The 24,038-nt window shown below is 42.0% G+C and overlaps 2 protein-coding genes across 2 annotated transcripts; one reads left to right on the top strand and one right to left on the bottom strand.

Annotated features, from left to right (window-relative positions):
- Nucleotides 1-149: 149 nt before the first annotated feature.
- Nucleotides 150-2,974, bottom strand: c23h8orf74 (chromosome 23 C8orf74 homolog). Its single transcript, XM_087836291.1, has 5 exons — nt 2,573-2,974; nt 1,885-2,068; nt 1,336-1,559; nt 1,034-1,189; nt 150-808 (listed from the first exon to the last, which is right to left on the bottom strand). The coding sequence occupies exons 1-5, from the start codon at nt 2,651-2,653 to the stop codon at nt 545-547; spliced, it is 909 nt and encodes a 302-aa protein (XP_087692417.1). The 5' UTR covers nt 2,654-2,974; the 3' UTR covers nt 150-544.
- Nucleotides 2,975-10,486: 7,512 nt separating this feature from the next.
- On the top strand, nt 10,487-23,304 carry rp1l1a (rp1 like 1a). The gene is made up of 7 exons (XM_006795705.2): nt 10,487-10,720; nt 11,480-11,878; nt 11,973-12,216; nt 12,326-17,076; nt 17,559-18,527; nt 18,621-19,634; nt 20,843-23,304. Exons 1-7 carry the CDS (start codon nt 10,487-10,489, stop codon nt 21,266-21,268), a joined length of 8,037 nt encoding a protein of 2,678 aa, XP_006795768.2. The 3' UTR covers nt 21,269-23,304.
- Nucleotides 23,305-24,038: the final 734 nt, after the last annotated feature.

The following is a 24,038-nucleotide window of genomic DNA, read 5'->3' as shown; positions in this document are numbered from 1 at the left end:
TTATTGAACCTTCTGCTCATTTCTACAATGAAATATTAATTTGCATATCCATCCATTCTCTTCTGCTTAGAGACAGACAATTATTCACACTCACATTTTCACCTATTGGCAAATTAAAATCACCAAATAACCCCACTGATTGCACATCTCTAGACTGTGGGAGGAAGCCACAGTACATGGGAAGAACAAAAAACTCCACATATATATGGGCTCATATATTTGCACATATGAGTTTTCATTTGTTTAATGTGTATTCATTACATCCAGGTTTCTTTTTTGCAATTTGTTGCTAAAAATGTGCAATTTATTCAGTTTTTTTGAGGAGAGTGGGATTACACCGATCATGTAGAAGTTTAAAAACTCACAAACTCATGTATCAAATATGACATAACAAGTGTTAAGGGATACATTTGAAATACAGAAATCTTCAAATTATAAATATAAGAAGTGCAGTAATAAAAATAATAATGATAATACAAGCTTGAGCATCCAAAAGTAACACAGTTAGCTGAAACTGTGACTGTTACTAAATGGTTCAACATTCTTACTTCTGATCATGTTTATTCACTGACTTCCTGCTCTCTGCTTTTCCAGACGCCGTCCCTCCTGTTTTAGTTTTGGCAGTTTGTACCTTTGCAGTTGTCTCTGTATTGGTAGGAGAAGTATTGTTGTGCCTCCCAGTGGCCAGAGCCCCCTGCTGCAGTTTCAGCTGCAGGATCTCACTGAGCAGATCGGCCTCTTGGACTAGGCTTGCCACTATCTGGCTCTCGGTAGCCCTCACTGCTGCACGAACCAACTCCACAATGCCCTACTTGGGGAGCCAAAAACAGTGACAGTCAGTCAGTCCAAATAATTTCACTAAGGGAAGTACCTCAGCTAGCGTAACCATAATCCTATGTTTTGGAGAGTATTTAAAAAAGGGCTGGTTTAGAAAAAAATATTTTTTGTCTAGGAGAAAAACATTTAAAACACAAAAACCACATATTCTCGTAGCACACTGCATGATTAGATATTAGGGTTAGGGAACATGAACCTGTTTATCCAGATGCTTATCCTCTGGAAGAGTGATGTCCTCCAGACTGACCCGTGACCCCTGTCTCAAACACCTCAGCTCATTTTCCTTCTGCTCCAAGGTCGAAGTGAGACTTGCTTCATGCTGCTGACTTTCCCACTCTTGCAGATCGACGCCCTGCAGTAAAAAGGAGTCATTTTCTAAGTATGAAACAAATTGGGACATATTAAATGGATTCCAGTACCATCAGATAGCAGCCCTGAATCTGCATGATGATTATGCAGTGCACGTTCGCTAGCCGCCACTTAAAGAGGCCTCCTTACCTTTGCTAAGGGAGGGGGTGTGGGTGGCAGTTGCACCTCCAAGTGTAGCTGAGTGACAGACACGTTAGCAGCTCCATCGACCACCGCCTGGAAAAGCTTCCGCCGTGTGATGCAGGTGTCTGTGAGATACCTGGTGAAGTCGTGTCGATGGACGGGGGTGAGGTTCGGTAATCCCTCACACAGCACCTCTCTCAGTAGTGACAGCAAGTTGAGTACATCAGGATCTGATGGATAGAAAACAGTCCAGAAGTTTTAAACGAGGTTTACTGAACCAAACCCCAGCAGCACATGATCCTGCACACTGTGAACAGGTGGGCCTGCATTACTAACACTGCATGAGTAATGTTTTAATAGGGCACACAGGGAATGACTCAGAGTCAATGAATCACTCAGTGTGGTATGCTAGGGTGTCTGTATTGGTTTATGAGCAATGAGAACTTTACATCTGATAGTAATTCTCTGCTGGCCATGTAAAGGGCCACGACCTCTCGGTTAAGCAGTGTGTCCTCTAACAGGCCACTTTATAGTACACTGCTGTTTGACTCTGACCGTCCAGCCGTGGAAAGATGTCTCTGGCGATCACAGCTGCCCGGATAACGTTCGGCCAGGAGAAGCCACAGTCTGCAGCGAACACGACCACGTCATACACAAACTCTTGATGGAAGCATCGTCGCTCGTCACTGAACTCGGGCCACGAGAAGTAACGGCTGAGCATCTGCACACCAGCATCTCTCTGACAAACACAATCACACAGACACAAAAGTGAGAAATGTTGAGCAACACCTAGAACCATTTTTACAAGTTATTTTAGTTATTTATTCATAAATGGTGTGGTTATGTCTTTATTTTTGCAGTTCTGCTCCAAGGTTATTACATTAACTAAAACTAAACTAGATACTAAACATTTTTAAACAATTTAATAATAATAAAACAATTTTTAAAAAGTCAACATGAAATTGAAAAAAAAAGCTCATGTAGGGCTAGCTGGCTGTAAAGTCCACTCTACCCTAGTTTGCTGTACGTAAACAAATAACTTCAGGCTCAGAAAATTAAACCAATGACCAATAATAAAATAATGTGCGTGCATGACTTCAAGCTAACTCTCTAACCAGTCGCTTACTTTAAGATTTAGGTCAAATTATAGATTTTAGCGCCATTTAAAAAAAACGCTGGGACACAACTTCGTCTTTATATCGCTTACATTAAATGTCTGGGTGTTAATTCAGTGGCCGCCTACCTGTAGCCTCGCTATCTGAGCTATTTCACTCTCTGTTAGGGAATCCATCCTGATAAACACACAGCGGAGCTCGGTTGCCATTGGAGACTGACGCGATGACGTAGGGACGTAAAGCTGCTGATTGAACGTGTGAAGAGAATTCAGTGTTACCTGTAAATAACATCATATCACACGTAATTACTCAGTGCTAGTTTGTTCGTAGGTTTAATAGCGACTGTCTGGTATTAAACCACACAGTCTTCATGTATGTTTCAGGGCTAAGAAAAGAGCAGGCTGGTAATGTAACTGGGCTTATTATCAGTCTGTGGCCACAGATGGCGGAAAGCTATAATCCTCTTTAGCACCAACCCCAGCCCTCTCCCTTCTTTTCTCCGTCTCTCTTCTTCTGCCTTTCCTCTCCTCCTCCTCCTCCTCCTCCTGTTCTCCACCAAATAATGTCAAAGTAACGGCTGTTGAAAATAGTCGGTAGTGTCCAATTTCCGGTTGAAAAAATAAAAGCTAAAAAATAAAAATAAAAGCTTTATTTCAGGTGCGATTTTTACCATCAAACCTTTAGGGTTTGATGCAAATGTAGTTACCCCTTTTCACATTTGCAAATCTCAGTTCAGCTGCGTACACATTACAATTTTGCCTTTAATTCAATTCAGTTTTATCAGTCACCTCAAGGTGCTTTATATTGTAATGCAAAGACCTACATACAAAATAAGCGTCCTAATTAGGATTAAGAACCATTCATAATCAGTATTCACAGATTTCAATATAATACAATAGTTTTAGGGTGGACCCTTCAGTTATTAAACCCAAGGCGACATTGTGTAGACTCATCACTGTGCATTACATATGCCAATTACAAGAGTGGAGAATAGGTCTGTAGTCTGTCACGTGCCTGTGTGCAAGCAAGAGCTACGCCTGCTCATCTACTAAGCTAAACTGTCACCCTAGCAGCTCCACTTTTAACAAACAAATACATTCTGCTGTTAAAGCCAGTTTCTTCCAGCTGAGGGCCCTTGCAAAGATTAAGACAATTCTCTCATCTGCTGATTTTGAGATAGTAATGCCAGTGCCTTCCAGAATTGATTTTAGGATTCTTTTGTTTATTATTAAGGCAAAAATAGATCAGCACTCTCTTACATTTTTGAACTTTTAACTATGCACACTCCTAGATCATTAAGGTTAACTGACTAGATGCTTCTAGTTGTTCTGTTTGTTTAAATCAGGCCTTTTTCTTTAGTTGCACCTAAAATTTGGAACAGTCTTCCTCTTCAAAGTAGGACCTCACCAGTACTCAACATCTTTGAAACTCACTCGAAGACAGATCGTACCTCCCTTGTGTTTTTCTTTTGTTTAGTTCAGTTTATGTTTTTTCCTGTATTGTCCTTACTTTACTTTAATTTATTTATTTATATAGCACACTTCACAGGATAAGAACCACAAAGTGCTTCACAATAATATCAAACTGATATACATAAAACAGCACAATCAAATATCCAACACAAATTTAGTTAAAAGCCAATCTAAATTAGTCTTGCTACTTTATTGCTTTCACAATAAATAAACTGATTGGACTGTGCAGTTTGTGTGTTTACGTTCAATCCTGCCGTTTTTACTGAAAGGCTTTCAAGTCATTACTTTGAAAGTCTTAATCGCTGTACTTCCGGTTTTCATGCCGCGGACTTGCAGCGTGCCTGAACGCGCGCGCCCGCAACCTGTGCTCACTTCTCAAATCTCAGATAGCGAGCTCGCGGCGCTGTCTGCCGCTGACCACACCTGACTTCATTATCACTCTGTTATCAAACTGCTTCTTTATCGGGATCTACACTCGGACACTGATCTTCACTGGTTCCTTCCTGCATGTTTCTTCACAGGTAAGACGAACCTCTCTTTCTCACCTGTTGCTTTACAAACACCTGCTTCTCTGAACTTAGACAAAGCTGAACATCTGTGGTAAGGTTCTGTGTTTGGGTTTATTTTATTTTATTTTATTTATTTTAGTGAGAATGCAAACCCCAATGAGCAAGTGCTCATATATCCAGTAGGCTTGTGTTTGTGTATGAGGTCCAGTTGTGGGAATAAGGTCATCACACACCTGCTTATAGGATAAGAGACAAAAGGGATTGAGCAAAGGAGTGAGCGCACTTCCAAAAGTAGGCCACCGCACGCAGAATAATCTCTGCTCTGTTTTCATTTTCATTTTTTCTGCTGACTGAAGTGATCACACAAGAGCAAGAGCAGAACTTCTCTCCGTTTTCAGTCAGTTTTAAGGTGAACATGTTCAAATCCAGTGATTCACTGTGTACATATCACAAAGGAAAGTACTCCTGCAGGACTGAAGCCTATACCCATGTGTAACATCATCAGGCAAAGCGCACAGGTGATGAACTGCTTGATTTATCCTCTAGGAATACACATTAGTACCAAAACTTTCTCAGAGAGCAGCATCCTGACGCCTCACTGTGATGCCTCAGGTTCCTGTCAGCACCGGAACTACTCATCCTTGACTTCCTGTCTACCCAGAATCCCCCTGAGGGCCGCCTACCTCTCCTCTGTCTCTCATTAAGGCTGTGAAGCAGATACAGATTGATGAAATGAGGAGTTACATAAGTTTTACTTATGCAATAAGACACTTCTATAAAACCAAGACATATTTCAAGGACATTTTGAGCCTGTAGATGGAAATAATAAACGTCCTGGTGTTTTTAAAACTGTAAAAAGACGTGTTTGATTCTTTTTTTCTTCTTCTGCTCTCACTAGAGATTATTTTTAACTCCACAACACAGCATGCCCCTGAACAGCGGTACCAAACACTGCTCCGATTAAACATTTGTAACAAACCAACCTGTTGAGTAATAATTTAATTTGTCAACTTAAAAAAATGAAATAAAATAGAAAAAAATAAAATAAAAGCTTTTTCTGCTTGCAATGTATTTACAAGATCTGCAGCTAAGCCTCAGCAAAAAACAGCAATACTGGTGAATTTTTCAAAACTATGGAGGCCCAGAACAGCCAAAATATATAAATGATGATTAATTTTAAACAGTTATTTACCGTTAATGGCACCTAACATAAAATATATATTTAAAAAAATGTATACAGAAATTTAAATTGATGTTTTTAGATGTATTTTTTTATTATTTCCTTAATTTATTTACTTTTCCATTTAATTAATTTTTACATGTATTTATTCCCTTTGTATTTCCCGTTTGTTTGTTTGTTTGTTTGTTTGTTTGTTTGTTTTGGGGGGGTTTGTCTCTTGCTTTATTTCTTTTCTGCTTGTGTATAAAGGTGATGTGGCTGCCATTCAAAGGGTATCGTGGGATTTACATGGCACCTGTTGGCTCATGTATACACATCTTACACTCCACACTGTCAGCTGGGGAAGCGTGTTTTGAAAAGAATAAGAGATTGAGCTTGTTGTTGATGACGTTAGCTTGACCACATGCATATTTTCTTAAAATTATTATTATAAACAAATCAGGTCAGCAGCTAAATAGGACATATCCAGAACAAGGAAATCGCAGACTTACAACAGCAACACTAACAGAAAAACAATCATCGGAACAGGAGGATAGTAGGGACAGTGTGCAAAGGAGACCATTCTCATTCCCAATGTGCAACATACCGCCGATTTGTCACGACCCAAGGCGTCCCATAGGAACACGAAAGGTAACTTTGATACCCTGTGATACGCGCCGGATTGTGGATGCAATCCAATAGACTCCCGGCAGTAACACACATTCCAGCCGTGTATTCCAGCCCTAACCCTAACCTTAATCCTAATCATAAACACAATCTTAATCATATTAGATAGTGTTTTCCAAAGCGATTGATGATGAGAAGGTAAAATAAATGTACATGTGTTGATTCATTCCAAAAGGTTCTCATGTTTCCGAACGCATAACATACAGACGGATGTGGTGACTGAAAGCGTAACATACTGAGGATTTGTCACGTAGCGTCGGTATGTTACCCTTTGGGATGAGAACGTGTTGGTGCAAAGACCCACTGTGTGTGGACGCTTAACCATGTTGCCTCACTGATCAACTAAAGGATGGGATAAAAATAAATGCTAATAGTATTTATAACAATACTTTAAGTAATAACTATAATCCTTGTCCTGCTATATGCTGGAATCACAAGTATACATATAGTGTTTTAACACCCAAATACCCACCTATGACAAGAAGAAAACAATATGTGTGTACATTTATACATACACCAATGCTATAAGGGCCTATGGGGGTGATTAAGCTTGGTGATCTAATAGTAAATACATTAGAGGATTACCTAGGCAACCATAACCTGGAACATCAAGTCTCTTTGGTGAAAGTCTTTTCCACCAGTGCGATATTTGAATTTGCTCCAATCATATTCCTATGCTAACGGCAGCTAAAATGACCATGTGTAATGTGACCAGCGTCACTTATGAATCCGCAAATAATTAACACTCTGTCTCTAACACGCTTTATATGCATGTTTGTGTGAGCCTCTGTTTTGTTCACCCTCATCATTCGTGTCAGTACCATCTCCCAACCACAGTGGGCAGTTCTTTTACAGATAATAAAAAACTTAAAAGAAAATTAAAATATGAAAAAGCTGGCAACAGTCTGTTGAAATTATCGGAGCCAATAGCAGCTAAAGAGCTTGTTAAGTTTGGACGTGTTCTTTAGGTACAGATATAGACCGTTAATCCCACTAAAAGAAAAGATAATGGAATAAGAACTGTGGACATAAATAATATGCCATCCCCTTACCCACACTGGGAAAGCAATACACAGCATTCAGATTTATCATTTAGAATACCTACTAGACAAATACTTTTTTTTCTTTCTGCAAGCTGCTGTGCAACCCACCTTGCCCTTCAGCTCCTCCTTTCATGCTGTGTCCAGCCTAATCAGTGCCACAACTGTTGTCTCTGGTGCTGGTTTTGTGCTGGGTCTTGCTGCTGCTCTTTCCCCTTCTGGCTTTGTGAGATGGTGCTTTGCCAGACTGAGACAATCAGCTGGTCGTGATTGGCTCATTACAGATTTACTGCTACTCTGTCTGTAGTATTAGAGGGTTTTTTTTTCCAGGGCAGCAGTTGGTGGTTTCAGGGGTTTCTAGACAGGAGGAACCCTGCTGTTAGAAAGACTGTGTGTAATTACAATCCTCCAACTAGATCCTTGTGTGTGAGGAAGACACAGATAGAGGGCGTTATATGTGCTAAAACCTGTGGCCTCTGCACCAACTCTGCAACCAGAATGTGAAAACCGACTGCCTTTATCTGACTTTATCTAAGTCAGACTTCTGACTTTTTTTAAGATTTTATCTACCTAACGTTGTCCTTCGGCGTCCTGTAACTTTCATGTTGACATGATTCAAATTATAATTTCACTAACAATCTAAACATCTTTGATGTATTTGCCACTTGCCTATTAATATTTCTATTCAATCTCAATAATTCAACCTCACAACTACAAATTAGCATATGCGTCTTCTAATGCTCAGGTGCGGCATGCATAAGAGCATCACTTGCCTTATTAACGTCTTGGCCTCACCATAGCAACCCCTCCTTCTCCCACACACACACAGAGGTTCTTAAGCAGGCTTTTCATTCTATCCTTAGCCTCGCCCCTCCTGTCTTCTCCTATCTCCTCCTCTCTCCACCCCCATTCCCTTCCTCCCTCCTCTTGTCCATCTGCCATTTTACCCTGAGAGCTGGAGAGTGGAATCAGGGACTCTGCTGTATATGTACACGTATGACTCGGGGATCGCCACCATACACACTTGCACAAATACTGCAGACCAGTCTCCTGGTCTGACTAGATATCCACAAATTTCTCTTCAGTTTTTCCATACCTCTTTGGACCATGCTTCCTGAATATGTGAGTAGTGCAACTAATACATATGGCATGGAAAAAGTGGTTGTTAATTAGTGGTAGCAGTCTCCTGTTCTTTTACAACAACGGTAATCATCTTCAAATCATTTGAAAAAGATTCTAAATGAGCAAAAACATCAAATCTGCTATAATAACGCTTTCATGGGAAAATAATAGAGCTTCATGTTGAAAAGGCTTAAACCTACAATGCTGTTATCTGTTAATGGTTTGCTTCAGTGTAATGTGTTAAAGGCTAATATATGTGAGTCAGAGTTTTGTATTGGAAAGAAAAATCTGTGTGTTAGATATGAAATGAGCAGTCCATCGAACAGTCCGTCCACAGCTTTTCATTTAACAGATGAGTCATTTATTCTGCTTAAATGTGAGAACTTTAAGCTTTGTTTGTCATATATAAACTGGGACTGTTGGTGTGCTTCTAAAAAAATAGTTTTTAAGAAGTATTTGTCATTCATCAAGTCTAAAAATAGCAGAAACTAGATGAGATTAACGGAAAGTGAAAATATTCCTTTATTCCACTTCTAAAATCTGATATATTGATTCCATTAAATCTTGAATGGCAGTGAGAAAGAAGCAGAGGGTGATAATGAAACACTAACTGAATGTGTTTAAGTGTCTGAAAGCTCTAAGCTAACATTTGCTTGGATTAACTTGCCTCTTTGCTGGAAAAACTTGCTTAGTGCACCCGTGTGCACTAAGCAAGTTTTTTTTACAGCTATGCTGACGTCCGTACGTCAGCATAGCTGTAAGCCTAAGACCTTCCTTTAGTCCCACAGCATAATCACTTTCCCACAGCTTCAGTGGTTGCTTTTAATGTTGCACATTAAAACCAACTTTGCTGTCCATTTCAGAAAAAAGCCAGAATAAGTTATATGAGATTGACTGAGTCAGTTTCAAGTGTAAAATAAACGTTACAGTCAGTTTTATTTGTGCTGTTCTACACTGAAAACCTGTTTAACATGTGCCTAAATGTTGGGTTAACTGTGCCCTTCATAGAATTTTAAATGATATGTTTGATGTAATGTTATTAGGAAAGACTGAGCTAAAGAGGCATTAAGAAGCAGTGTCAACACTGATTTGGCCTCATGAGACTTAAAAGCCTGCTAAGCCTATCAGAAGACATAACAGGAAACAATCAAGAGGCACATTGTGACCACATGTACTGAGTAGAAAAAGAATATTAGAAATATTAGAAAATGCTGAAGGATTTAAGGGTCACCACAGCTGATCTCTCAACATACACGTGATATTAGCTTGTGGTTTTTATAACTATTATATAAGCTAATATGTGTGACGATACAGACCTGAAACCCATCGAATCTCAAAACTAACAAGTAGTTATTTGTTGTGTTCATCTATGTTCATCCATGTGTTGTAAAACTAGAGAAAAAAGCTAAATGTTTGAAATACTCAGCATATGTTATGTAAGCTGATTGATGCTGCCTTTCCAGGAGCAGGGCACGAACTTTTTACGTCTGTTCCAAACAGGATTTTTATACGTGTCCTAGGCCACACTAATAAAAATAGCTCCCTGTGCGAAGCTCCGCCTTTAACATCCATGTAAATATAGCATTTGTCTACAGTTTATCTTGTTAATTCGCATTAAAGTATGTGGCTTGTTTTTGTTGAACTTTTGTAGGATTTGCAGTTCTTATTCAAGAAACAAATTGAAACTGATCAATGATCATCAATGATCGGGGGGGGGGGGGGACTGCACATAATATTTTGAGGGAATCCAGGTAAATGTCTTTTTCTAGAAAATCATTATAGAAACAACCCAATCACCTCAGCAGGTGGAAAAGTGACAGCTTATTATTAGAATTTAGTTGTAAACGATACAGAAGGTTTTTCCCACCAATGTCAGCTAGTCCTTTCAGCGGATGTCCTGTCCTAAATCCTCCATTAATCATCCTGATTAAGACTTGTTCTTCTTGTGAGTGTGATTAGCACACACGGGACCAGAAAAATAAACAGAAACCTGCAGAAAAAACAAATATGTTCTTATCTTTGTGTGTTTCTCAGGTGTATGTGAGACCACAGCATGCATTCGGTCCAGACAGGGCTGTGGAACCCCCAGCCCCCATTTAAACATGTCTTCCCCATCCCTGCCCCGCCCCCTTCCAACTCGCGTCCCGCTCACGTGAGTTCAACCACCCCAGCCAAACGGATCACATTCTACAAAAGTGGTGACAGCCAGTTTGGGGGCGTCAGGATGGCCATCCACAAGCGCAGCTTCAAATGCTTTGACGCCCTGCTGGACGACCTTTCTCAAAAGGTTAGATGAACTATAGTAGAGACTTCTTTTGAAGCTGAATGCTTAGATGCATGCATATAGGTCAGGGGTGTCAAACATTAGGCCTGGGGACTAGAACTGAAGAGTAAAAGACTCCAATATGACCCTTGGACAGCTTTGCAAAATGTGAAGTAGGATATAAATGTATAAATTTTAGACTTTTAACTGTATTTAAGCATTTCCTACTGATAAAGACCTCTCTCATGAACCATCAATACGACACAAAAGTAATATCACAGTGTAAAAAACAAAACAAAAACACAAGAACAGACATTTTCTGTCAATTAACAAAAATGTTATGCTTTATAATTACAGGACAGTCTGAGCAATGAACTACCACAACATTTTCTTTAATTTTATACATTTATCAAATAGTTTCACTCATCTGGCCCACTAAGATATAAGCAGGTCTTTTCACCTCTTAACATCCACGCTAATCAAAGGTTATGGTTGGGTTTTGCTTTAGCCACATGATAAATAAGCAATTTTTCAGGAACTGTTTATTTCAAATTAAATCCCAATTATTTTGTCATTACATGTTCGAAACAATTGAAAATCCTACAAAATGTGGTGGATATTTAACGAACCCTAGATGGGTCATCTAGGGTGGATGTTAAGTGGCTAAAACGGCGCTTGTCCTGATCAGCAGTGCTTTATACAATGTAGGGAGAGCAATACATGGATACGAGATAGAGACAGATTAACAGTCACATTTGATATTTATGTACAATTTGTCCACAGGTGCCGCTGCCATTTGGTGTGCGGACTGTGACCACCCCTCGTGGCACTCACACCATCAAACACCTGGAGCAGCTCCAGGATGGTGGCTGCTACCTCTGCTCTGACCGACGCCAGGCTAAGCCAGTAAACATGGAGCTGGTCAACAAACACTCAGGCATCTGGTACCATCACAACCGGAGGCCCCAGAGGCCTGAAACGTCATCCGCAACACCACCTGGCCATTTGCATATGCCTTACAGACAGCGACGGATCTTGCTGGTGAAGAACAGCGAACCGGGGATGAGGAGGAGCGTGGTCCTGAGCAGAAGGACAGCCAGGAGCCTGAGAGCTTTTTTAGATGAGGTGTCCGAAGTGATGCAGTTTCATGTCCGCAAGATCTACACTGTAGAGGGACGCAGGGTAAAAAGTTATATCTATTTGAATTTGCACAGTAAAACTTTGCAAAGGTTGCTCATTTTAGTGAAAACTGTTGACTCTGGTGAATTGTTTCCAGATTGACAGCGTTCAAAGCCTGATGACTTGTCCAGGTGTTCTGGTGTGTGTTGGCCGGGAAGCCTTCAGCCCCTTGCTGATAAACTTTATTAGGAAAAGTTCAGAAGAGAAACTCCCTGGTCTGGGTCCCCGGACTCCTGGAAATGGGGCACGATCCCCTGCTACTCAAGGAATAAGGTCCCCACCTCATGGAGCTCAATCCAGAGCCAGTGAGTACAGCGAAGGACATGAAAGCAAAAAAAATGGTGAGTTTTTAAGACAACTGGGCAAGTTAACAACAGACAAGTTTTAAAAGGTACAAGAAAAAGAGGCAATAAATTTTGTTAAATATTGCACTTTTCTCTTTTCCTTCAGTTAACTTTGGTCTGGAAACCAAAAAGAGCATCATTCACCCTCGTTCTGATTCCTCAAACCGCTCGGCACGTTTCTCTTTTTCCTCTGAAAAGTCATATGGCAATGGTGTCACCGCATGCCCCCAGGGAAAGCCAGCCATTATGAATGATGACATTGAAAAGCGTGTTCTGGTAAATAAAGATGGCAGCCTCTCGGTGGAGATGAAGGTGCGTTTTCACCTCCAGAATGACGAGACCCTCCAGTGGTCCACTCAAATTAAAAAATCTCCATCTCTGAGCAATGAATGTTGCCCTCTAAGTCAGGCTCAGCCTCATTATCTCCAGCAGGGCCAGTCAGAAAGTTGTTCTGACCCTGATTCAACATCCTTTGATCAGTACGGTGTGGACTATTCCAGCCAGCCGCTGCAGTGCGTGTTGGAAGGGAACCGCTGCCCGTGTTGCCACCAGAGGCATGAACAGCATTACGACTTATGGGAAAACCCTGCACACAGCCATAAATCAGCTCCTGTTCCACCCCCACATGCACCCAGTCACACCCACAATATGATGAGACATACGCACTCTTCTAGCTCTTCCTCATCGTGCAATTCAAGAAGAGTGGTGCGCTGCAGAGCACGGCTCTCCAGCTGCGGGGGTGGCTCAGGTTCAGAGCAGAGCAAACTGGTCCAGGAGGAAATGTGTGTAACCGAGCAGGTTGAGCACAGATTAGAGGTAGAGCAGGATGGGGACACCCATATTGAGGTACACAAGGTGAGCCGGTGTTGCAGTCGAAGTGAAGTGGTTGTAGCGGACAGTAACCTTCAACCACTCAGCAGAAAGTCAGCTGAAGACGAAGAAGATCGCCCGCTATCAGCAGTCAGCAGCTCCTCACATGTCCTTCGGTCGTTGAAAGAGGATGAAGACGATGAGGACGATGATCTGCCACCAAGCATCTCACGGTGTTGCCATAGCAATGAACCGTCCCCAACCCCTGAAACTCAACTGCACGAAAAGCCAACAAATGACGTCTCAGCCAATTCTTTCCACTCTACCGAACACAATGAGCAGGAAGAGCTAGGAAGCAGGGCAGTGTCTGCAGCCTCTTCCTGTCTCTGTGGAGGAGCTGTCGCTCGCTCAGCTGGCCCAGATGAGGTAGATCAAGTCCCTTGCAACACATCTAAAATAAGCGTAACCAGGATGTCAGAATCAGAGGAAGGAGGGGCCTGTGATGATGATGAAGGGACAAAGAGGGCTGTAAGTGACTTGTCAGGTCACACAGGACTCTCAGCAAGCTCTCAAAAGTCAGCAACATCCAGCCTGTGTCCGAATTGCGGGGGCTGCAAACGCAAGGTCGATTCTGTTTCCGGTGGGAGGGAATCACAGAGAACCAATCGTTCCAACCAAGCCTCTCCCCTTCCTAACAGTGATGATGCTGCCTCAGATGTTTCTACCCAATCCAACAAAACCAACCTCACCAATAATGGACGCCTCTCTGCCACACCAAATATCTTGGAGGGCAAAGTATCCGGTGCCATGTCTAGAACATCCAGTCCTCAGGCAACACAAAAAGAGAAAGAAAGGGCTCCCAGTGCTACTTCAGCTACAAGCCACAGGTCCAATAGATCACACAACTCTGGCTGTAAGGGCAGCACTGATATTCGTGCAAAAAAAGAGGACGAGAGAAGCTTCAGCATAGTGTCAAATCAGTCTGCAAAGTCCAGCAAGTCTGAACACACAAGTGAAGCTCCTGACATCAGTTCAAGGGAGACAGCAGTGGGCGAGAACACTGTAGAAAGAGCAGTCAGCTCCTTGTCAGCCAAATCTTGTGTTTCAGCTCAGACTGATGCATCAGTCAAGTCTCGTAACTCCACCTGTCAGTCAGGAGCTAAAGGCACATCCCAAAGTGACAATCCAGCTGTAGAAGAGCATGACCCAAACAACAGAGCTCCCAGTAGCCTCTCTGTGAAGTCAAATGTTTCTGCAAAGGCTGGAAAGGCTGAAAGACCTGATAGTGCTAGATCGAAAAACTCAAATATTTCTGTAAAGTCCAGCATATCTCAGAGGTCGACTTGTAGTAACTGTGGAAAAGCAACAGGAGTTGAAGCTACCATAAAGGTAACTGGAAAAGGAACAGAAACAGAGATAGAGGAAAGACCAACAAGTGCAATGTCATCAAAGTCCAACCTGTCTGCAAAGTCTATTAAATCCCATAAGTCCACTAAAGCCTCAGAGCCTGGGGGAGAGGGAGAAGAAAGGGCACCAAGTCAAATGTCTGGCACGTCAGTTAAATCGGACAAGTCTGCTAAGTCTACAAAGTCGTTCAGGTCTAAATGTGATGGCAATGAAATGGTGACATGTTCAAGCTCAAAGACAGCCGATGAAGCTGAAGAAAAAAAGAACAATCTTAAACTGGTAAATAACGAGAGGGCACCCAGTGCAGAGTCCTCCAAATCTCATGAATCTGACAGTAATCAAAACACAGAATCAGACTCCGAAATAGTACACAAAACAGAAAAAGCTGAGAAGCAAACTGCTAGTATTTTATCCCATAAATCAGCTTCCTCTGCAAAGTCTCACAGTACAAAGATAGAGGGGGATGACATGGTGGACAGAGCCCCTAGTGTCAACTCCTCCAAGTCCCAGAAGTCAAATCACACAACTGCATCTCCAGTTCCAAGTGAAGCTAAAGAAAATCAGGAGAGGGTGGAAAGTGTCATGTCTGCTAAGTCAAAATCTTCAGTAAGGTCCAACATTTCTCATAAGTCAAATTCAAGTGCAAATGTTGTCACTATTAAAACGCCTACAGTTGATGACGAGGAAAATGTGACGAATGAGAGAGCACCAAGTGCTGCATCAGGAAGATCAAATGTTTCATCTACAGTATCTCAAAAGTCAAATTGTAATGGAAAAACTGATATTTCTATTATTGAAACAGCGGATGGAGACAAAAAGGTAACAAATGAGAGTGCACCAAAAATTAAATCTAATGTCCAAACTCTCTCACCTAAGCGAACACGTTCGCCGCGGATGCGCTCTCCTGACACTTCAGCCGCATCCAACAAAAGTTGTAAGTCTCCTGTGCAGCAGTTGTTGAATGGCTCTGATGCTGGAGACACAAGAGGGCCCAGTGTCTTGTCAGTTCACTCTGCGAGCTCTGCTAAATCTGGCAAATCCAGATGCTGCTGTGGAGCCGCTTCAGAATTTGATGAGGCAAAGACAGAAAAGGAGAACAAGGATAAAGAGGTGAAGCTCGAGGTGAAAAGTGAGAATGTTTCTGAGCGAGCAGCCAGCGCCCTGTCATCAGGAGGCACAGACCATCCTTTGAGTCAGAACTCAACAGAATCGGTCTCTCTTGGGTTACCTGAAGAAACATCTGCCTCAGACAGTGGGAAGTCTAGCGTCTGTGTTCACAGAAGTGCTGAGAGCAATGACGAGGGCCAAGCAAAGACCTCAACTCCCAGTCTCCCAAAAAGCCCAGAGGTTTCCACCATGAAGGAGGATGTGGAGATAACGGGGTCCACCGTTTCTCAAAAATCCAACAGTACTGGCAGGAAGAGTGGTTCAGCAGTGGATATCCCAACTATTGAAACTCCATCAGGTGAAGAAAATGGATTGCAAAGGACAGAAAAAGCAGCAAGTACAATTTCAGTCAGAAGCAGCAGGTCTAACAAGTCTTCTTGCAACTGTAAGTCTAAAGAAAAACATGCTAATGCTAGCTCGACCAAAGTTGGAAATGGCAGTGAAACAGAAAATATGAAGTCTGCTCCAGTCACAAATGGTAGCAACAGCAGGAACTCGTCTGCAATGTCATTAGCAGGTGCAAAAGTCCAGATAAAATCCTCTGCAAACACAACAGCAAAAACAGTTCCTGGAAACTCAGAAAATAATGGCACGGAAAATCAAAGAAACCCTAGAGCAGCTAGTGAGGCCAAACAGGAAGAAGACACTGCATACAGTAAAGTAATCTCCTCCCAAAGTCCCTGTTGCCTCAGGGCTGAGTCGGCAGATTTAGCTTCAGATCAGAGTAAAGAAAAAGATCAGGTCGAATGTAAGTCCAGATTTAGCACAGGGAGCGATTGTGGTAGTATCAAAATGGCCAGCTCTCTGAAGAAAGGAACCCCTATCAAGTCCTCAAGCCCCTGTCCCTTACACAGCAAAGTAGAAACATGCAGTGAAAGCACTTTGTCTCAATCTCTGTCTGCTGCTGACTTGCTAAAGGAAACAATGGCTGCAGCACGCCCGTGCAGCCGACAATCTAAAGCCAGTAAGTCCAGTGACAAGTCCAAGAGCAAGAAAAGTGGAATGTGTCAAAGAAGCAGCAATCAGATGGATAAAAGAGAGGAACTGACACCCACCTGTTTGCCCAACACGTCCCCCAGTGAGGTTGTTAGTGACTGGCTGCGAAGTATTCCTGCTAACAGCAGCATGCTAGCACTTGGCGATGAGTTTAATGAGGAAGAGCTGACGCCAAAGGAAATGGAAGAGATGCCTGGAGGAGAGTTAGCACAGGAGAGTCCTGAAGGTGAGAAGTTAGAATTGGAGGAAAAAGGTGACCCTGAAGAGGATGAAGAGAAAGAAGATGGAGCTAAATGTGAGATAGCACAGGAGGAGAAGGGCTCAGATCCAACTTCAGGAGATGCAGAGGGGACTTCTGGTCGCCCTAGTGCTCTACTATTACAAAGTGAGGCTCTGCCTAGAAGCTGGCAGTCTTCTGCAGCTGTGATGAAAGTTCTTCTAAGTTCTTCTCTGGGTCGATGTAGGAGTATGCCCGAGGTAAGCCAGTTACTTTTTTGTGACAGAAAATTATTCTGCTATACAGAGCTATAGATAAAAAGTTGCATCACCAGAGGCATCTGGGATAAAACTGCCAAGTTTGTGGCAATCACTTGTGAGCAAGGGAGCAACCAAAAGTACTTGACTTGCTAGGAAATGTACCATGTTCATGATCCATTTGACCCTACATAATTAACATGCAAATTTTCAAATTTAGAAGTTATATGTTTTGGGTTAGATATGCCAATATGTGAAAATGACATGAAAAGAGGTGGATGTTAACATAAACTACCTTCAATCCTAAACAGGCAACCAGTGTCCCTGCAGATCTTAGATCTTAAATGTAGAAATCTTAAAGTTCTGCTCAGTTAATTTCAGGATTTTGAAATTCCTCTTTAACCAGTTGTAATTATTTGAATTTGACTATAATTCCTGCATTGAACATGTTCTACATTCTCTGAATGTTTTCTTTTTGATCTTAGGTGTCTCCGGTTTATGGACGCCGACTAAGCACATCAGCCAGGGGTCTTTTGGACTGTTTGGCCCAGCTCCAGCTCATTGAGCCTGCATTGGGCCCTGGCTGTGATGTACAGAAGGGTCGCAGCCAGCAGTATGAGGACATTATGGCTATCCTTCATTCCCTCTGGCTCACTGAGCCTGGGAACATCAAAGCCAAGGAGACAAAGGAGAACAAGAACAGTAGCCCAGAGCAGGTGACACCACCAAGGTCCTCATCTGGGGTGGATATGAGCAGTGGCTCTGCAGGTTCAGGGAAGGAAAATGGCAATCAAGGAGGAGATGAGACACGTCCAAAAGAGAGAGAATCTCTACAAGCACACGAGATAGCAGAGAACATTGTAGAACAGGAGGAAGAGGGAAATGCAATGGCAGGAGATACAGAAATTGAGACAGAACACAAGGAAACATTCACAGACCAAGCTAAGGCAGACACAGCAGAGGAACCAGTGCAAAGTGAAGAAGCTCCTCAAAAAAGCGAAAGCTCCAAACCCTCAGAGTCATCAGACAAGACCTCTGCCAAAGACGGTTCCAAATCTCCCACCGATGATGAGCACGAGACATTGGAAGACTCTAGTACAGGCACACCCCCAACTGTTCTTCGAACACCTTTGGCCAAAAGACCATCCCAAGACCCTGACCCAGTGTGGATACTTAACCTTCTGAAGAAGCTTGAAAAACAGTTTATGGTCCACTACATTAATGCAATGGCAGAGTTCAAAGTTCGATGGGATCTGGATGACAGTCACATCCTGGACACCATGATCTGCGAGCTGAGGGATGAGGTGAGCCGACGCATCCAGGGCAGTATTGAACGTGAAATGAGGAAGATTCAGGGTCGAGCAGGGAGAGGTGGTAGGTCACCTCGGCCGCCACAAGGAACACATCTCTCCAGAGAGTCCACTACAACAGAGAAGAGACGTCAGATGTTGAAGGTAAATCTACCACAAACTGTCTTCATAGCAGAAGATACTGCTTGAATGACAAATTGTTGGATTTAATTTTTGTTTGTTTGTTTGTCTTTTTAGATTATGAAGAAACAGTCGGTGAAGACCAGCGATTCCCTCAGCGACGGAGAGATGACGGGGGAGTTCAGCGACCAGCGAAGTGACGACGAATACTGTCCATGTGAAGCTTGTGTTCGCAAGAAAATGGCTGCACGGCCTTTCAAAATCAACCCGCTAGCGGCTGAAGCACCGGTGATGAAGGACTTTGACCTACTTAAGATACTTCAGCTGAAGAAAAGCCCAGCCCCTGCAACCGTGCCGCAGCCTGCGGCAGTGAAAGACAAAAGCCAGGCGGCTGTAGACGACGATGGGAGGAATTTAGACGTAGTCCAGGAGGAAGAGGAAGACGAGGAAACCAAAGAGGACATCAGAGCGGTTGTTGTTTTAGAGGAGACGATTGCAGAGGAAGATGAAGAGGCTGAAAAAGAAAACGATGACGGTAAAGCAAGGGAAGAAGAGGAGAAAGAAGATGAACAGGAGGAAAATGAGGAAAGTGGTGCAAGCAAAGAGGAGCAGGAAGAAGAAGGAACAAGTGGTGAAGAAGTGAGAGAAGATGAGACATCAGAAACTGGAGAGGAGGATGAAGAACGTCAGTGTAAGTGTACCAGAAACGAGGAGGAGAGTGACCAAGAGGAGGAGGGACAGGAGCAAACAGGAGAGGATGAAGAAGAGATGGGAGAAGATGAAACAGATGAAAATGAGGGAGACACAGGAACTGGCGAAGAAGAGGAGACAAGCGACCAAGACACAGTAAAAGAGGCGTCAGTGGGCAAAGGAGAAACCCCAGAAAATGAAGAGAGTGATGAGAGAGTAGACGATAAAGAAAAACCCACCGAGGGTGAAAGTGTGGAAGAGGGGGAGGATAGTGCCGCAGAAACGACAGAAAATGAAAAGTCAACGTTGTCAAAGGAGGTTGCAGAGAGGGACAGTGCGTCAGCAGAGGGTGAAGATGAGGAGGAAGACGGCAAAGGAGAGGGTGAATCGAGTGAGGAACAGGAAGGGGAGGCATCTGATGAGGAAAGAACCTCGCCACAGGTAAATGTGAACCATGTTTTTACTGAAGTTTATTCAGTAATTATTATGTATAACACAAAGGATAGCATTGTTTTCTTCTAAAGGACAGTCACTTTCATGTTAGTAAAACAGCACTGCACTCATGGAAGTCTAACCGCATTGATTAAAGATGTCAGATAGGCCAACAAACATGATCAGACTGACTCTCCAGCTTAATTTTGACTCCCCTTTAGTGCCGTGCAGTACCACAAATTATTGTATCAATCCAATACAAGTGAATACAGGGTCAGTGTTCAAAGTACTAATACTTTTAACCTTTTAAAGAAAACACACCTTTCAGCCTCTCATGTATTTTGAAACTAGTTTTTTTTAGAGACTTGGAATTTAAATGTGCCTGTTTCAGGGCTACATACTGAACTTGGAAGTATCGATCATATTGTGCTAGTGTCAATCTAATGCCAATACCAGCATTGGCATCGAAGCTTAGATATCAGTAATTAGATGGATCCGCCCACCTCTGCTTGCCTTACATGATGTAGTGAGGCAAACGCTCAGGTTTTAGTATTTATTTATATATATATATGACATATATCACAGCATACTTTTTAATTGCATCTATCCAATGTACATTTTCACAAGTTAGGAGTATATTTATGCTATAGGTGATGCTAATAAAATGATTACACACCAGTTCCCCCACATTAAATGTTCTTTAAAATTTAAACCCAATTAATAACAGTTTCTGTGGCATTATTGTCTTGCACTCTATTTTAAAACACCACTGAGTCCCTGAACAACAAACTGTGCTGTCCCTTAAAGAAGAATCTGACCTACTGCATCCTCACCACTAATTCTAAGCCTGTGGGAAAAGATAATCTCGCCATCCAATTAGAGAGCCTGAACAAATCTGTTTTGTTTGGCACCAACATGAAGCTTCCGCTGATGGACGTATGCTGCTTTTGCCAGTTACAGAAAAAGCTTCAACATGTTAAAAATACTTTTAAACTGTGTATTTTTGCCTCCATCGGAAGCTGAAACCAGTTAAGGATCAGTTTGGTGATATTATTTATTGGCACCTCCCTGCACTGATTAACTCATTTTAATCTCACACATTAATTTGGTGGTACTACGTAAGCATCTTGTAGATGTAATTACAGCACTCTAATGCCCAATTCATCTAATTAAAACTGCTCAGAAATCATTTATTGTTATCTCATTTAACCCTACAGGGGCAGGACGCGATTCCAGCTGCCTGCATGACCGAGGGAGAGGAGGCAGACGCGGAAGACTCGGACATAGATAGCAAACGTTCAAGTGACACCACTGCTGACAAATTGGGATCGGAGGAGAAGGAAGAGAGTGGAGAAGACAAAGATGAGGAGGAAGATGCTGTTAAAGAGTTCAAGCGAGAGGAAGAGGATAAGGCAAATGGAAGCAAAAGAGAGGATGGTGCTCTTCTGCATCAGTTCACCAGAACCTCAGTGGAGTCCCAGCCTGGCTCATTGGAGGACATCGACGCTGAGTCCCCACAAAATCCTGTGGACTCCACTGAAGTGTCCAAAACGGCTGACAGCATATCCACAGGTGGTAGCAATGGCCAGAGAAGGAGCCGGTCACCAGCCAGGGTCAAGAAACTCAAACCGAAAGAGGGTTAAGACAAACTGGACAGTTTTTGGATACACCTCAGGACACTTTCAAAGACTATTCGCCAGGTGAATCCCCAACTTAGTGACATAGTTTTAAAAACATAATTTGCTCTTTCTGGGGCTACACTGGATCAACATAGGCATTTTTATAGGTTTAAAGACTCACTTAAAAACTTGAAGCACTTTATTAATCCAGATCTTGTTTAGGAGGAACAAAACTGATTTATGTTACAAAAGCAAAATGAAACTTGAAACCAGTCTATCGTACATTTATTGTGTTTATAATGGATCTGTGTATATTTTTGAAGTTAACTGTATGTAAGAAGGCATATGAGAATATATTTTTGAAAAACTAACACTTGGTATCTATGGGTGAATTATCAGAACTCAGTTTTGTGCTCAGTGGACAGATTTATTGCTGTATTGAATGGAATAGCTTTTTATATTTATTACACGTTAGCTCAGCCGTGGCAGTTGTATTTACTTGGGTTATCGGTTCAGTTCTGCGATTATTTCTTGGCGCTGTATCATTGAGTCAGTGCTGGATTCTCAGGGTTTTGGTCACCCAGCTTGCTTTGATTTTTTACCCTGAAAAACATACTAGAAGTAACCCTTGAAGGTCTTTTATGAACTGTGGGTTTTTTGTCATATTTCACCCTGCTTATAAAACAAAGTGACTGGGTGCGCATCAGAAGTTAGTGAAGGTGGTCTCTGCCGCTGCGGCTACGGAAAAACCCCAAACTATTCTACTCTACTGTTCTTCAAACCATGTCTTCATTATATATATATTTAGTTGTCAAAACTTGTCATTAAGTGTACAAAGGAAGTCATAAAATGTCATCGTCATGGAGATTTTAAAAAAAGGGTCATTTCCTAGCTTACCTATTATCTAACTACTTGTTTAAATCTTTAACCTGTTAAGTCAATTGTTTAAACCTATACAAGTCTGTAATGTGATTACATTAGAATCTTTTTTTGAAAAATAGGCTTGTTTGCTTTCTTGCTGAGCTAGTGTGAAGACTTATCAGCACTATCAAGCGTACACACTTAAAAACTAGAATTAGCTTAGCTTAGCTAATTACTGACCTTTAGAGTTGCTAATAAACTAATGTCATTTTTATTGTCCTCTAAACAAAGCTAGCTCACAGTTTCCTTTTTCTTCCAGTGTTAAGTTAAACAAAGTTCATTAACTTCCAACTTTGTATTCATTTAGCATTTAGCTTGCATATATAAATGTTTTCTGAGTCAATTCTTAGCAAGAAAGTAAACAGCTGTATTTTTCAAAATGTCAAAATATTCTATTTTCAGGTACCTTCAAATAATACATACTGTACTTTAATAACAATGTGTTATCTTTGAATTCTTGACAGTAAGAATGTGTTTTAACTGTGCTGTACCTCACTGTATTTATGTAATCCCATTACTGTGATCATACCGTAAATGCTTTTTGTCCCAGGAGAAACAGTGTCCAGCGTGTAGCTGCAGGAAAGTTTAGGAGACGACAGCCTGACTTAAAGGTTGATGTAAACCTTTCTCTGCTACTTTTGTAAAGGAGTCTCCTTAGGTGTGTGTTACATGCTGTAGATACTGGCGGAGTTTGCACACCAGCCATGTGGAACAACAGCGTGAAGCCTGTTACTGATGCCTTATTGTATCCATGGTTACATAGAGGATGATCGACACAAACAGAGGAGGAGATCACACTTAAGTTAGTGGCTCTCCATTAGACTCACAAAGCCTGTTAAACAAGCTGGAATGAGTCAAAGATGCTGTTAAAGGCTTCAGGCTTACTCTTCAACTGTATATTAGAGCAGGGACACTGCACACGGTCAGTGTGTGCTCAGGACGGTGAGAATGAGGCGCTTAGTTTGACAAAAGCCTCCTATTTTGTGGTACCAAGAAGGTGTGTGTGCCTATGCTGTTACTGGTCTGTCTGTCTGTCCACTAATCTTAAGCATCACAAAGTGAACATCATGTACTTAGAGCAAGTGATTATATGAATGTAATGATACTGTCAGAAATAAAATAAATGCACTGAATGGCAATTCTCAAAATGTTCTATAATAATCTGGACACATTTCTGTAACTCGGCAGTGTTTGATGGAGCTGAAACTCCAAGCCAGTTATGCAAGCATGTATCGTGGAAGTACATCTGTTAGTCAGATGAAATGAAACTAGAGCTCTTTGGTCACAGAGACACTGATTATGTTTAAAGAAAGATGGGAGAGTTGTCTTTTCTTTAGTCTTTAGTTTCTCCTACACCATGCAGCGCATCGGCCAGCTATTGATGTCCATCGTTGTTGATCAGCGGCTATTGCTTCGGCTTCATCCAAGTTAACGCTGGCATGCTCCAGATCATCTATTATGGTCCGGCACCAGGTGGTCTTAGGACCTCCTCTTTTGCGTTTCCCTCTATGTGGAAACCATGTCATGGCGACTTTGGCTGGCCGGTGAAGGAGTAGGCAAAGGAATTTTCCTGCAAACCGAAATCAACATTGAGCAACAATATCGGCTAGGGGAAGCATGCCTGCTCTTTGTAGCACCTCTTTGTTCATTATTCGGTCCCAGAATTTTCAAAATTCGCCAGAGGCCACGTTATGGGAGCATGTTCAGCTGACGGATTGTTGCATTTGTTGTTTGCCAAGTCTCGCTAACGTAGAGGATGAATCTTGATCGGCGTGTTCAGTAAAGTTGCAGGAATCATGAAGGAGAAAGGATATGTGAAGATTTTTAAAGAAAACCTCAAGCAGTCAACAGCAAAACCATGTTTGGGTCATCA

The sequence above is a fragment of the Neolamprologus brichardi genome, chromosome 23 (genome assembly GCF_056152115.1).
Source record: "Neolamprologus brichardi isolate AB-2024 chromosome 23, ASM5615211v1, whole genome shotgun sequence".
In the NCBI taxonomy this organism is placed as follows: domain Eukaryota; kingdom Metazoa; phylum Chordata; class Actinopteri; order Cichliformes; family Cichlidae; genus Neolamprologus; species Neolamprologus brichardi.
This window is presented reverse-complemented; position numbering and strand designations above follow the sequence as displayed.

Coding starts and splice junctions, on each gene's coding strand:
- rp1l1a (XM_006795705.2), top strand. CDS start 10,487: ATGCATTCGGTCCAGACAGGGCTGTGGAACCCCCAGCCCCCATTTAAA. Junction 17,077..17,558: donor GATGTAGGAGTATGCCCGAG/GTAAGCCAGTTA, acceptor TTTTGATCTTAG/GTGTCTCCGGTTTATGGACG. Junction 18,528..18,620: donor AGAGACGTCAGATGTTGAAG/GTAAATCTACCA, acceptor TTGTCTTTTTAG/ATTATGAAGAAACAGTCGGT.
- c23h8orf74 (XM_087836291.1), bottom strand. CDS start 2,653: ATGGCAACCGAGCTCCGCTGTGTGTTTATCAGGATGGATTCCCTAACA. Junction 1,560..1,884: donor CATCTTTCCACGGCTGGACG/GTCAGAGTCAAA, acceptor TCTATCCATCAG/ATCCTGATGTACTCAACTTG. Junction 1,190..1,335: donor CACCCCCTCCCTTAGCAAAG/GTAAGGAGGCCT, acceptor TTTTTACTGCAG/GGCGTCGATCTGCAAGAGTG.